At 43.2% G+C, this 12,694-nt stretch overlaps 1 protein-coding gene across 1 annotated transcript in view; it reads left to right on the plus strand.

Annotated features, from left to right (window-relative positions):
- plxna2 (plexin A2) overlaps positions 1-4,386 on the plus strand; it is a 153,874-nt gene extending 149,488 nt beyond the window's left edge. Inside the window, exon 32 of the mRNA XM_026368099.1 lies at positions 742-4,386. Within this exon, the coding sequence (XP_026223884.1) occupies positions 742-837 (96 nt within the window). The 3' untranslated portion in view covers positions 838-4,386. The remainder of the gene's footprint in view (positions 1-741) is intronic.
- The last annotated feature ends 8,308 nt before the right edge of the window (positions 4,387-12,694 follow it).

Raw genomic sequence — 12,694 nt, forward strand, 5'->3', positions numbered from 1 at the left:
CCGAATGCTGAAGGCTTAGTGAAGATAAAATGTTTCTGAAATCTAAAATGTGACCCCGTAGGGATAAATGGTACCTTGTGACTGACACATTTCCTCCTATTTCATTCATTATTTACCCTGTTACCTCCACATTACATTGCGTAAGAGGGGTCAATTAATAATTTTAGTTAGAATTATTGAGTGCGGCACCGCATTCGGGTCTAGTGCAGTTTGATGTGAAATGGATCTGCCATAACAAAGAGATACCAAACAAACCAGATATGATACCTTGACAGAAAGGCTGCAGCATTTGGATGCACAGACCCATATCAGAGTTGATGAAAGCACGGCCCATATTGTAATTTTTTTTTTTTTCCTCTTTTATATTCACTTTAATGGTCTTTGCCATGTACGCTGGTGTCACTCTGACACAGATTCATCCTGACAAGGCAGACACTAGATGAGAGAACGACGAGGAGAGCTTGTCTGAATCCCTTTTGAACCTGACTTGAAAAATGCCAAATTTACAAGATGAGACTTGGAAGATAAAACGGGGAAAGGCTAATACACATATATTCCCCATTGTTGTCAAAGAAGAAGACAGTGATGTAATTCTTTTCTTTTTTATTCACATAGTGTCCATGTCGAGACCTAAAACATACATGCATGGAGACTTTAGACATCAAAACAAACTCCTCATCTTCAGTTAACTGGTATCAGATATAATGGGTTATGTGACCCCACTTTTCTGTTTGTGTGCAGATTATAACAGCTCTGGAGCAGGATGAACAGGCGAGGAAGCAGAGGTTGGCCTATAAGGTGGAGCAGCTCATCTCTGCCATGTCCCTCGAGAGCTGAGAGTGACCAGTACTGTAAGAGAGAGAGAGAAAGAAAAAGAAAGGACCACAGTCTCTACGGGACCTCCCAAACAGGTCCTGCGTTACTTACCTCTCGTCGTTGGATCTACAACCACGAACCAGACTTGGGACCTCTGTATCCACAGCCGGACAGACTCACAACTGCTTTACTTTCTGTTTCTCCCTCTTTCTATCCATGATGGCTCCAGTTAAGGGCACAAAGACTGAGGCAGAGGCCCTGCAGCTGGAGGCATTTGGAAGGAACACGAGCAGAGAAGGCAACAACATGGCCTGTCATTTTTTGTTTGTTTGTTTTTTTCAACTGAAGTTTTTTCTCAGTTTGACAGGACGGGAAATTATATGTTTGTGTGTGTGTGTGTGTGTGTGTGGATGGAGACGAAAAGGCGAGAAGCAGATCTCGACTTGGGCAGCCAAGTTTGCATTCAGATCCCTCAGATTTTATTTTTGTACTTGTACATTTCAATATTATGAGTTGCAGTTGAATTATCTGCCCAGGATCCCATCGGTGTTGTTGTATAAAGACATAAAGAGTGTATCACGACATCAGGGTGGTGGTGTGTGGGTGGTAAAACAGGCCATGGTCCATGTCTTCTCTCACTCCTTCCTTCCTCGGACTGCAGCTTCACACGACAGGGACGAAACCTCTGCTCTTTATCCAATCGGAAGTGTACAGGACATCATGAAAGTCACGCTCAAAGCCTAAGAGTCGGTGGAGTTCAGCCAGCTTTGCTTGCATCTAAACTGAAGACGATGGAGATGAAGTCTCCAGCGCATTTTAGGAGCTTTCGCTCTGGAGTCCGAGCGCTTTCTTCAGCAGTCGGGTCATCTGTGTATGTACCGGTCGATACTTGCCAATCAGTGTATGTGAATGTACAAAATGTTTTTTTTTTTTATTATTTGTTTGTTTGTTTGTATGTCTTCTTGAGCTTTGCAAACACAAAGGGGCTCAGCTGAACTGAGCTCTGTAGATATTTGCAACGGCTCCGTCAACTGAATAGTTCCATTTGTCCGTCCTGAGCCCACCCCAGCACATCAAGCTGATTATTTATCCTGAATCACTTTCCTGCATCGTGGCTGTCACAGCAGCTAGTGAGGCCAGATGAGAGCAATTGGTCTCGGTAGGATACAACTCAACATTATACTCGAATATCCACAGTTTGTATCTTATTGAGAACTTTACGTGTACTTTGCATGCATGCTATCACACACCAGACGTGTTTAAGGGTCCATCTTTGATTTTATCAAGTGCCAATGCTCTAGCTGGCCACAAGAGATGATGACAGACACTTAACCGACCACCACGATGTCTGTGCACAGGACGATAAGAACCCTATCTGCGTGGGTCTAGTTTGACCAAGTGCCAAAAGATCCTATTGTTTCAAATTGTTCATTAAATGTGTCAAAAATCGGTTTATGCTTTACCGAGGGAGCCGAGCTCCCTCACTGGAGCCTAGAGCCGGTTAAAGTGGAAGCTATGTATTAACTGGAATGGGGAGTTTAAAGACTCATTAAAGGTACGAAACATAAGCAGGAGAAAAGAGGTCTTTGAGTAAGCGAGACATAAGACAGAGTACGCTTCATGTTATGTGGAGCGGCTGCGTCTCCTGACTTAAACCAAACAGTCACAAGCGTCCAAGGCCGGTGGATCCCTCCGACCTTCTGGCTGGGTGACAACAAACTGTAGATTCCGTCCTCTGGATAGGTGATTTCATCTTCTTCCGAGATATATGTTTGCTTGCTGTTTACATCAAGTACTTGAAAATAGGTTGTATTAAAGGTTTGTACAGTATACTGCAACTGTGTGTGTTGAGAGCATGATAAAAACCAGTAGTGGGTGAAAGGTGCTTCTTTTCTTCGTGGCCTTAGATACCCTTCTGCTTTAGTGTTCCTGATCTTATTAGTTCTCCACTCGGGCACGGTCCTTTCATTGCTTCGGAGCCCAGTCGGCGTTTCGGCGATACCTGGCCCCGGCACTCTGCTGAGAACCATCTCGGCGAGATAAAGGAAAAGGAAAAGGTGAAGAGGGTACGGCCCGGCTCAGGCAGACATCGCCTCACTCAGCACTCGGCTTGCCTGAGCCGTTTGAAGAGAAGTGTCGAGAAATGAAGGAGAGAGGGAGAGGTAGAAAGCAAAAGAGAGAGAGAGAGCAAGAGAGAGAACCCCCTTTAGCTCTAGTTTCCTGCTCCGGCTTTGAAGCTGCTCTTTGATCTGAGTCGGTTGTGTGCACAGTGTGATCAGGAGATGGGAAAAAAATAAAAATAAAAAAAACATCAAACTAACAGGCAAGGAGAAATAAAGAATGAGGTGATGATTGACGTGTTGTTACTATGTCCGGCCAGCGGGGGTCAGAAGTGGGAAAGAGAAATTACAATTTGTTCCCTCGTCTGAGCCCCCTCTCACCAAACCCCCCTACTGAACATCTATAGGTACACACATACACAGCACGTACACGACACATGAAGCTTCTTCCTTTTGATTAAGGTGTCTTCCCAGTTTCAGCAAATAGAATTGTATCCTCCTCATACCTCACATTGCTTGTACGGAGTAATGCTTTTTATCATTTTTAACAGGACCTAAATGCCTTTTCCTTTTCCAAGGGATGAAATGTATGTTCATTAGAGTCCTTCCAACTCCTTCCAAGACGAGCTCCTCCCGTATTGAGAATTGTGACGCACGCGAATTGGTTTGAAAGTGGCTTTGATTGAGCCTCTCGGAGATCGTTTATATCAGGATGTTTCCTGTTGTCTTGTCTCGTGTGAGGTTTTTGGTTTAGTTTTGTTTTGTTTTTTCTTTGCATGCATTTTAGTCCTGCCTGGTATTTCGCATCGATCCACGCTGCCATCAGTTGAACTGCAGTTCTTCCCAAAAGCCCATTTTGTACACGTCTTAAATCACAGTCGAATGCACCTTTTTTTTTTTTTTTTTGTGAAAGAGATTTGTTTTTCTTGGTTACTAAATAACCCGCTGGTTTCCATGGCGTGCGCTCATGTCTGGGAATGTTTCTAATTCCGTTTGAGCTGAGAAGAGGACAGTTTGTTTACTCGTTCTGCAGCGCAGAATCCCATTTGACTGCCAGTTTGTGTGAGACGTGGATAGGTGCTCGTAAACTCGGCCTCATTTCGGCTCAAGCTGACTGCAAATTGGAGAAGCTTTGTTGCGCTGGTTTGCGGTCGAGCGTTGCTGAAGAAGCGGTTTTTGTGGTTTTCGAGTGGCACATGTCATTCCTCACACAAAACAAAAAACATCCAGTCAGCATTTTTTTTTTGTTTGTTTGTTTATTTGTTGGTTTGTTTGTTTGCTTTATGACATCAGACAGAGGAACTGAAATCCAGATCTGTGTATTGCTCTTAAGTCAAAATATCACCAAGTATAAAATGAGTATCATTCCTTTTTAAACACATTGTAAACAAACCCTTTGTAGACACTGGAGTTCTGTAAAATAGTAATTAACTGGCAATGATGATGATGACAATGATGATGATGATGATGATGATGATAATAATAATGGCTGTCTGTTCTTCTTGTTTTATAAATGTGTTGTGAAAATTGTAAGAAACTTAAAGTATTTAAAAAAAGGTTGTTCTCTTGTTTTGTTTTGTTTTTTTATTATTATTTGGTTTGGTTTTGTTATTATAATATATTATTGTGTACCTATTGTAAATATGAAGCACACCTATTTTGCAAGCCAAGGATTCACTTTGTACTGTTGTTATATATAAATAAACTTTGCTGGTTAAAAATTGCATAGAGCCAAAATCTGTATTTGTGTCTTTTTTGTTGAACGACTTAAATCCTGAAAGAAACTTCTTGGAACTCCTACATCATGTGGGCACCGCTGCAGACACAGGTCATAGCTCTCACATCCCCTTTAGGCCTGAGTTCACCCTGAGATCCTACATTTCCCACTCACTTCCTGGCTGGTGGCTAGCAGAATAACCCCCCCAGGCTGTAACACGCTGAATTGCGGTCGTTTGTCTTCATGCGAGTCTGTTAGTTCAGACTGGGCTCAGCTTCTTTACACCACCACGGGGGCTGCAATCACATTAGGTTGCTAATGGAGGTGTGGGTCAGTGTGTTTAGCTGGAATGAAATGGCCCTGAGGTCAGTGATTTCACAGTGTGGATGACAACTGTCCACTTTTTGGATGGACTTGACTTTTATTACTGACTAAACAGCAGACAGCGGTAGACGAGTGGGCGGAGAGAGAGGAGCAGGAAGAAGTTCAGGTGTCTGTGTAACTACCACAAAGTTTTTTGACTGCAGCGCTGAGCCTCCTCCAGTGTCTTTTGTCGCACTGGCATTGTGATTGTTGGCTGTTTCCATTATCCACACTGTGAGAATAGAAACTCATGCTTTGAAGACTTAACTGTGTCATGCCTGAGACAAAAGCAGATTTGAGCTGATGATGTAGACAGAGCCTGTTCAGAGGGAAGGTCAAAGAGTCATTGTACCAAAGTGGAACACTAGCGTAAACTGCTCAACTTCCCAGTGCAACCAGTACATTAAACAATGTGTCTTCTATATCTGGAGTCCCTCAGCCATCGCTCCTCCTGTATTTCCTCTAGGGAAGGTCTAATCCCCACTGCTTCTAATCCTGTACTGCTGAGACCAATTCAAATCCACGCAGGACTTAACGCCCTGTAATGCCTTTACAAGTAGTTGCATAAAGCTGACATCTCATTCGTTCTGGGTAGGATTCTCAGCCTGGATTACAAAGCAGATTCCAAAATAATTAATGTAAGTTGGCAAAAGAGGATGCCAGGGGCGATTTCCAAACCATTTTAAAGAATGTTTGGGTCTTCATTTCCCAATGAAACACTTCCTGACACCGAGTCCACCTCGGTCTGATGCTGACGGTCGTTTCACGTCTTTGTTTTCCGTCTGAGCTCATTTTAAAACCAAACTGAGTCAAACCACTGGATCTGATTACTCACACCAGTCACTACTACGAGCATGTGTTTGATTGTAATCAACGGTGTGGGATTACCATTAAGTGTGGTATCTGCAGAGGTGTATTTTCGTAGCTGACAAGCCGCTCACAGGTTGTATTTATGGAAGACAACTGCAATTCGTCCTCGAGTGAAAATCCCAAGCTGCAACCGATGAGAGCATGGCTGAATGTGGAGCATCGTACGTCGCCTCACACCACACTGACACTACACACTGTTTTTAAATAGCAGATACCAGTAACTTGCTTTTCATGCAGCTTTAGAATACTATGAAATGTGCTATTGTATATTTAATGAGGGAATATATATATATATATGTATATATATACAGTAACACAAAATACTGTAAGAAGAATTTCAACAGCAGGAGCAGAGAGGAAGCAGCACAGAAGTAAGCTGAGCAGAGTACAAGACAGTGATGCGGGCAGTAGTGGAAGTTGGTCTGAAGGAAACAAATGGGAATCCAGGTGTCATAAGCTCTCAGCACAGGTTCTATTTATAGCCTGACTTCCCACTGTTGGAGCTGTCATTCTCAGTTTGCTCTGCAGCTCGTCTCGCCGGCCGCCCGCTAGCCTCTCTCTCATTAGAACTCCGCAGAGCAACACACGCTGGCCACGTCTGTGGGCGCTCTGCATAATTCACAGGTCCGAGACTCATTCAGCAGCATGTGTTAGACTTGCACACACACACACACACATCGTCTCACATGCAGTAGATAGTGGGATGTTTGGAAGCAGCACACACACACACAAACAGGTGCACAATCAGCAGGATGGGATGTGGGATTTATTAAAACATAGCATGTTCATATGAAAAAGGCAACGGTACAGCTATTAATTAACGGCTTCGCTCATGCATAGGTGAAAGTTTCCTGCTGACATTCAAGTTCTTCCACTTTTCTGCACACTTTAACTGTCCCTCTCAGTGTCTTTCTCTGGACGTGACTTGTCCCTGCTCCCTGAGATGGTAATCAGGCTCTCCCAGCAGGCCCGTTGACAGCCTCCTGTTGTGTGGCCTCATCTCTTTTAGCAATGCACAGCAAAAACAAAGAGGTGGGTGGGTGGCGTCCATTCGACCCAGTGCGACTGGGTCCACCCATACCAACTGTGCTTCCAGAAAAAGTGCAGGCCTAAGTATTTTTTAGCTATGCAAATGCACGACGGCGTTAAAAAAACACAGGGGCTAGGAGGAACAGGGGTTGTGTGTTATGAATATGAAGTCACAGGACTCACATAATTTGATTTTGCACGTGTGGGTCTGTGCACCCTGTGTACCCACACACACTCTCACACATATACACAGTGACACGAACTCATCCACCCTGCTGCTTTGAGGCTCAGGGTGCAGGTGAGAAACGCCTGCCAAATTTCCCTAGCTGGAGATCTCGTTTGCATATGCAGATGTTAATTACCACTGGAGCTTGTATGGGCCAATCGGCAGGATGCTGGAACAGCTTGCGCACCCCCCTCCCCCCTCCTCCCCACAGGTCACTGTTTCCACGGTTACTCCCCTGGCTGATAGTAAAGATAATCACCTCCGATTTCCTTCATGGCTCATTTTCTCCCGCTCGCTTCTGAAAGGCCAGAGCGCCGCTGTCTGATTCTCCACGCAGAGCTCCTATCAGCACGCCAGGGCCGAGGACTGGGGCGGGGGCCAAGTCGACATACCACCTGCCACACACTCACCAGAGGGGACAGATTCGTTCAGTCAGGGCCTCGGATATGGACGGGGTAATGACTGTGAGATCATCCATCCGGTATGGTGTAATGGCTGGAATAAAGACCTGGATGAGAGGAGGGTCAGATCAGATGAGATCCGGTGATGGTGGTTATCGCACAGATTGACAGCGCTGAGTCTGGCCTGCTCGGTCACAATGAAAATAGGTTCCCAAAAACCTTGAAATGAAGACTTGGCACACTAATTCAGTGGATAATGTCCGTCACATATTTTCACAATGCTTTAGTCGAGGCCCTTCATGCTCATGCTAAAATGTCCAAAAGGTCATTCCTCAGGATGCTTAACACTGACTTCCATGATCTTAACATGTTTATAGTTCTACACTTTTCTTAATCTTCTTTAACCTTGTCAACATCAGTTGTCAGTAAACATGCCTTGTTGCACGCTGTATATCCAACTGATACTTCTTAAAGCTGCCCATCTGTTATGGGCCCATATCATAGATCCCATCCCTAATCGCTCTCTCTCTCTCTCTGTGTCTCCCCCATTGTGCTCCCTATGAATCCATTGTCCAGATAGGAACGTGCCGGGGATAGCAAGGCTGCGCTTTCGGCACACTTCTTTGAGAATTATTTAAGACTTAGGAGTTTCTGTGAAATGAATATTTGATGTGGAGGACCTGAGAGTCTCCAGACAAGCCCAGAGCAACACTTCAGAGAACGACTGGGGTGAGGTGTGCAGCTCCCCCTGCTTCAAAACACACTCGCACGCACACACACACACACGCACACACACACACACACACACCACCTCATTAACTCATCACCATACTCAAAAACACTCCAGCCGTTTTACAGTTGCTTCATTGAATGAACACGTCTGTATTCTATAGTCTGGAAGTTGAGCTTCTTTTATTCACCATCTCTTTTCGGCCTGCATCCCTCATGCTGTTCCATTTTCCACAGACTCTCATCTTTACCTCAATTTATGACAAGCTGACACGTACATAGTATTGCATTAGCCACTTTCATATGTTTTCTATGGCAGGAAACAAGGAAATCCAACAACAGAGGAGATGTTAAGTTTTTCCTTTTGCCACAAGAGAGCACAGTTGAGTCGTTCAGAAATGTTTTTTTCCTTTGTGGTGAGAAGGAGATGGTTTTAAAATCCCAGTCTTACACTGCCATCTCATGGCTCACTGTGTTAAATAGCTGTGTGGTCAAATTTCCTTGTAAAACCAACCACACCACTCTGGAAACCACTTGAAGCCAGAACTTGAAACTGTTAATTATTGCTTGAGCAGTATAATTTCATGTACCTGCATACAGAAATTCAAAAAGCGATATGTTTGTTTAAACGATAAAAGTCGGAACCTTCAAATTGTGAAGTAAAGCATTCAACAAAGTGGTATTTGAACTGTTTAGGTTTTAATAGGGAACCTAGAGACCATAATACAAGTCAGGACTGAACACTGGCAAAAAATCTTACAACTGGCTGGAATCACCAAGTTTGAAACTAAAAGGCCACTGTTACTGCTGACAGTTTGAATTATGTGTAAGTACTCCAGAGATGAATGGAACAGATACATATAATGAGAGCCATCTGGGCAGCCAACACTCTAATGAATTAATCTCACATTGCTGCCAGAACACACACAGTTAACAACGTGCTCATAGGATGCCAGTGCTACAGAGGGGTGCTCTGGTCTCGTGTCATACAAACAGCACTGTTTGATTTTCTGAAAGGACGTGAAAGGACAGTTCAACGTGTAGGTTTCAGATTATTATTACGGTGTGTGTGCGTGTGTATCCTTTTCTTTTCCTGTCCTCCCTCTTCACCCTCCTGCAGCAAATCAGAATAGTTACACAACTCAGACATTAAGGACAAAACGATAGTGATTGCTCAATACAACTGCAAAAAACTGGAATTGCAAATCAAAAATATGATCTCATTACCCTGGTTGTAAAATGTGAGTTGCAAAATGGCTTCCTAAGAACTTCGCTCTCTGCAAGTGCGTCCTTCTGCATCTTCTGCATCAATATGCATAGAATAGATACACTCAAAGAACCTGGATTGGGGGATTTTAAGCTCCTGGGGTTTTATGACTGGAGGATCTCTGAGACCCCCTCTCAACTCCCAACCTTCACAACCCTCTCAACCTTGAGCATAAATCATTTCAAGATGCCTACAGTGTCGCCCAATCAGAGGCAATTAGGGCTAGTTACAGCATGGAGAGTTTGCCCTTTTCAAAAGAAAAAAATAAAAAATAAAACAAGGAAAATGACACGAGGAAGTTAGGGACAAAGAGGAGACTCAAAAGTGGGTCGTGGAAAGTAAAAGAGAGGGTGGTGTGTGTGTGTGTAAGAGAGAGAGAGAGAGAGCACTGAGCTTTATTAGTGACATGCTTGTATCTGAGCTACAATTTGTTGCCATCGTTGCTACGCTGGCTAACCATCCTTTCTGCATTATGTGTCTGATCCCATGTTCTCATGAAACTGCACTGCACACAGTACATATGTGCGTTGGGGCTGGGCTGGGCCGGGCTGACTGGGACCATGGGGCAGATTTTTCTGAACAATGGGAGTAAACTCCAGCCAGAGGGGAGTGCTAAAGAAGAACATCTGTATAGGATCAAGGCAATGGAGAGAATAATGGAGAGGGAGAGGGAGGATTTTGGAACTGCACGCTGTGTTTTGGAGCAACAATGCACAACAACGCAGACATCTCAGTCAATACGGCGCGCAGGGTCAATGCATGGCGACATTAAATAAGAGAGGGAGCATTAAACTCTGCACTAAATGATAAAACCTGTTGTTACATAGTCATTTTTTGTTTTAGCAGCTTGTACCCAAAAGGATTTTCTGTGGAAGTCGTGTTTACACTCTTTGGGTTTCCCAGATGATGTAATAACAAAACAGGTTGAGGCCTCTCGTGTCATTTCTGCAGTCTGTTTTCCTCAGTAGGACCTGTCACCGGTGTCCAGATAACATCAGTGTTATGACATCATGTCCTGAAAGGCGACTGTTCTAGGTTCTTTTTTTTTTTTTTTTTAGTGTTTTGTTGGTGAAGTGGGATCAAAATCTTTACTTGTTTCCTTGGCCTGGAATGTTTTAACCAATCCCAGAACGGCTAGATTTCCTCTATCTTTATTGTTCGCACATTTGAAATACCCCAGACCTGAGTGTTGGATAAACTCTCCACATAGATCGACTCTCCAGAGTGTTGTGTCAGAGACGTCTGGCTGTTATGTTACGCTACATTGCTGCCTCCGTTATGTCTTCCTGTGTTTCTCTTTCCACGCAGCTCCTTTTTGGTGAGAAACTGGATTCTCAGCCTGGTCTGTCCCGTTTCACACGATCTCATGTGACCGACGTGGAAGGCAGGCCATCAAGATAGCACATGCCACAGGTTCAAGAGTGAACATACATAGACACATTTCCATATTTGTCTTTCGTGAGTTTGGGGTCATCACTGGGTCTGCACGCATTTGGACCGGCTGGGTGTATGGCTGGAAACGTGCACGATGAGAATGGCAGGAAACAGGACAGGAATTTAGATGCGTGAGTGGCAATAGACGAATAGGTCAACAGGATGATGAGGGAGGAGAGGAGCCCCTGAGAGGGCATGGAGGCGTGTTAGCAGTGTCATCACGCAGAGGAGTGAGGATTTTTTATTTTCATTTTAACCACCTGATTTAATTATTGATCCCTTCTTAAACTGCCCCATGTGACGTCAATGCAAACTCATCTGCATCTGCTCAACTGTCAGTTAACAACAATGACACATTAGCAGGATTAACAAATTGGGCAGTGATAGAAGAGGGGAAATAGGGTCATTAACAGGACTATTATTGGGAACAGCAACCAGATCTCTTGCAGTGTTCTCAATTCATGCATTTGAGCAACACAGTGGCAAGAAAAAGCGAGTGAACTAGTTCCAATTTCCTGGTTTTCTGCATAAATTGGCCATGAAATGTGATCTGATCTTCACCAAAGTCACAAACATCAACAAACACAACATTTCTAAACTTGTAAAACAGAAACGGTCGTGATCTATGAACACATTAAACATACAGAGTGGTCTGAGGTAGCTGCAGAAAAAAACCTGCCTCAGAAAAGCTGGTCCCTGAGAGTCCTTCTGCTGCCATGTGCTCATCCTCGTGACGTCCTGGCAATGCCCTCCCAACCCTCACTGTGCAGAGATTACATTTCAACAATTGTAAGATGTGGGGAGGAACTAAAAGAAGAGCGAAGGGAAGACAGAAGGGAAAGAAACCTAAATTAAAGCCGTCAGAAATACCTCCTTCCAGCCTTAACTGATCAGCATTGGTTGGACGTAAACAGACACACGCTTCATGTGTTCCTCGAATGAATCTCGTATCAGGAGATAAATTCCAACAGATCATGGTTGTTAATGATTTTTCTGGACTGTCCCTATGTGCAGACAGTCAACGGAGCATATCCACGTGTTTATATAGTTACTATTCTGTCCAGTCTACTGGCCTATTACATGACCTTCTGGACTTCATGTTCATTTATTTATATTTATGCAGTTCTGAGCAGTTCACTGTTGTACACACCTTTCTGATGCGATGAGAGAACATGACTGGCAGCTAGATTCAATTCCCACTTGACCTAGTTGAAACATTATTACATCAGCTTTCTTTGTGATTGTTTCAACGTTTTTGGAGATGAAGACCAGAATAATTTAATGGTGTCAAGGACACTTTAAGCCACCCTAACATTTACTAAATTGTCTTCAAATTAATAAAATGAAAACTTTCTAATAGCTCTCAAAAATACTTTACTATATGCTCTACTGTCACAAATCCCAGCATATACATCAACAATATACATACAGTATATATACATATATATCAAAGTGAGCTATGTTCATGTTGGTAATATACAATGAAACACTGTAACGTTTAATTCAGACATTTTGCAAAACCAACTAATATTCTTCAATTAATTTACTGTTTTATGTTGTTAGATTAATTTCACTTAAAATAGCTTTAATTTAAATTTGGGACAAATTATAAACACGAGTTGTCCTGAGTTTAAGGATTTTTACTTAAAATGATGGGGTGAATGAATGAATCTCTGAGAGTTTACTCAGTTCATTCAAGTTTAATAAACAAAGTTCAGCTAAGTAAAAAAATAAACAAAACTTCTATATTAGTGGATTGTTTGAGAGTTCAAGTTCTTTATA

This window comes from Anabas testudineus, chromosome 7, assembly GCF_900324465.2.
Source record: "Anabas testudineus chromosome 7, fAnaTes1.2, whole genome shotgun sequence".
Taxonomy (NCBI): domain Eukaryota; kingdom Metazoa; phylum Chordata; class Actinopteri; order Anabantiformes; family Anabantidae; genus Anabas; species Anabas testudineus.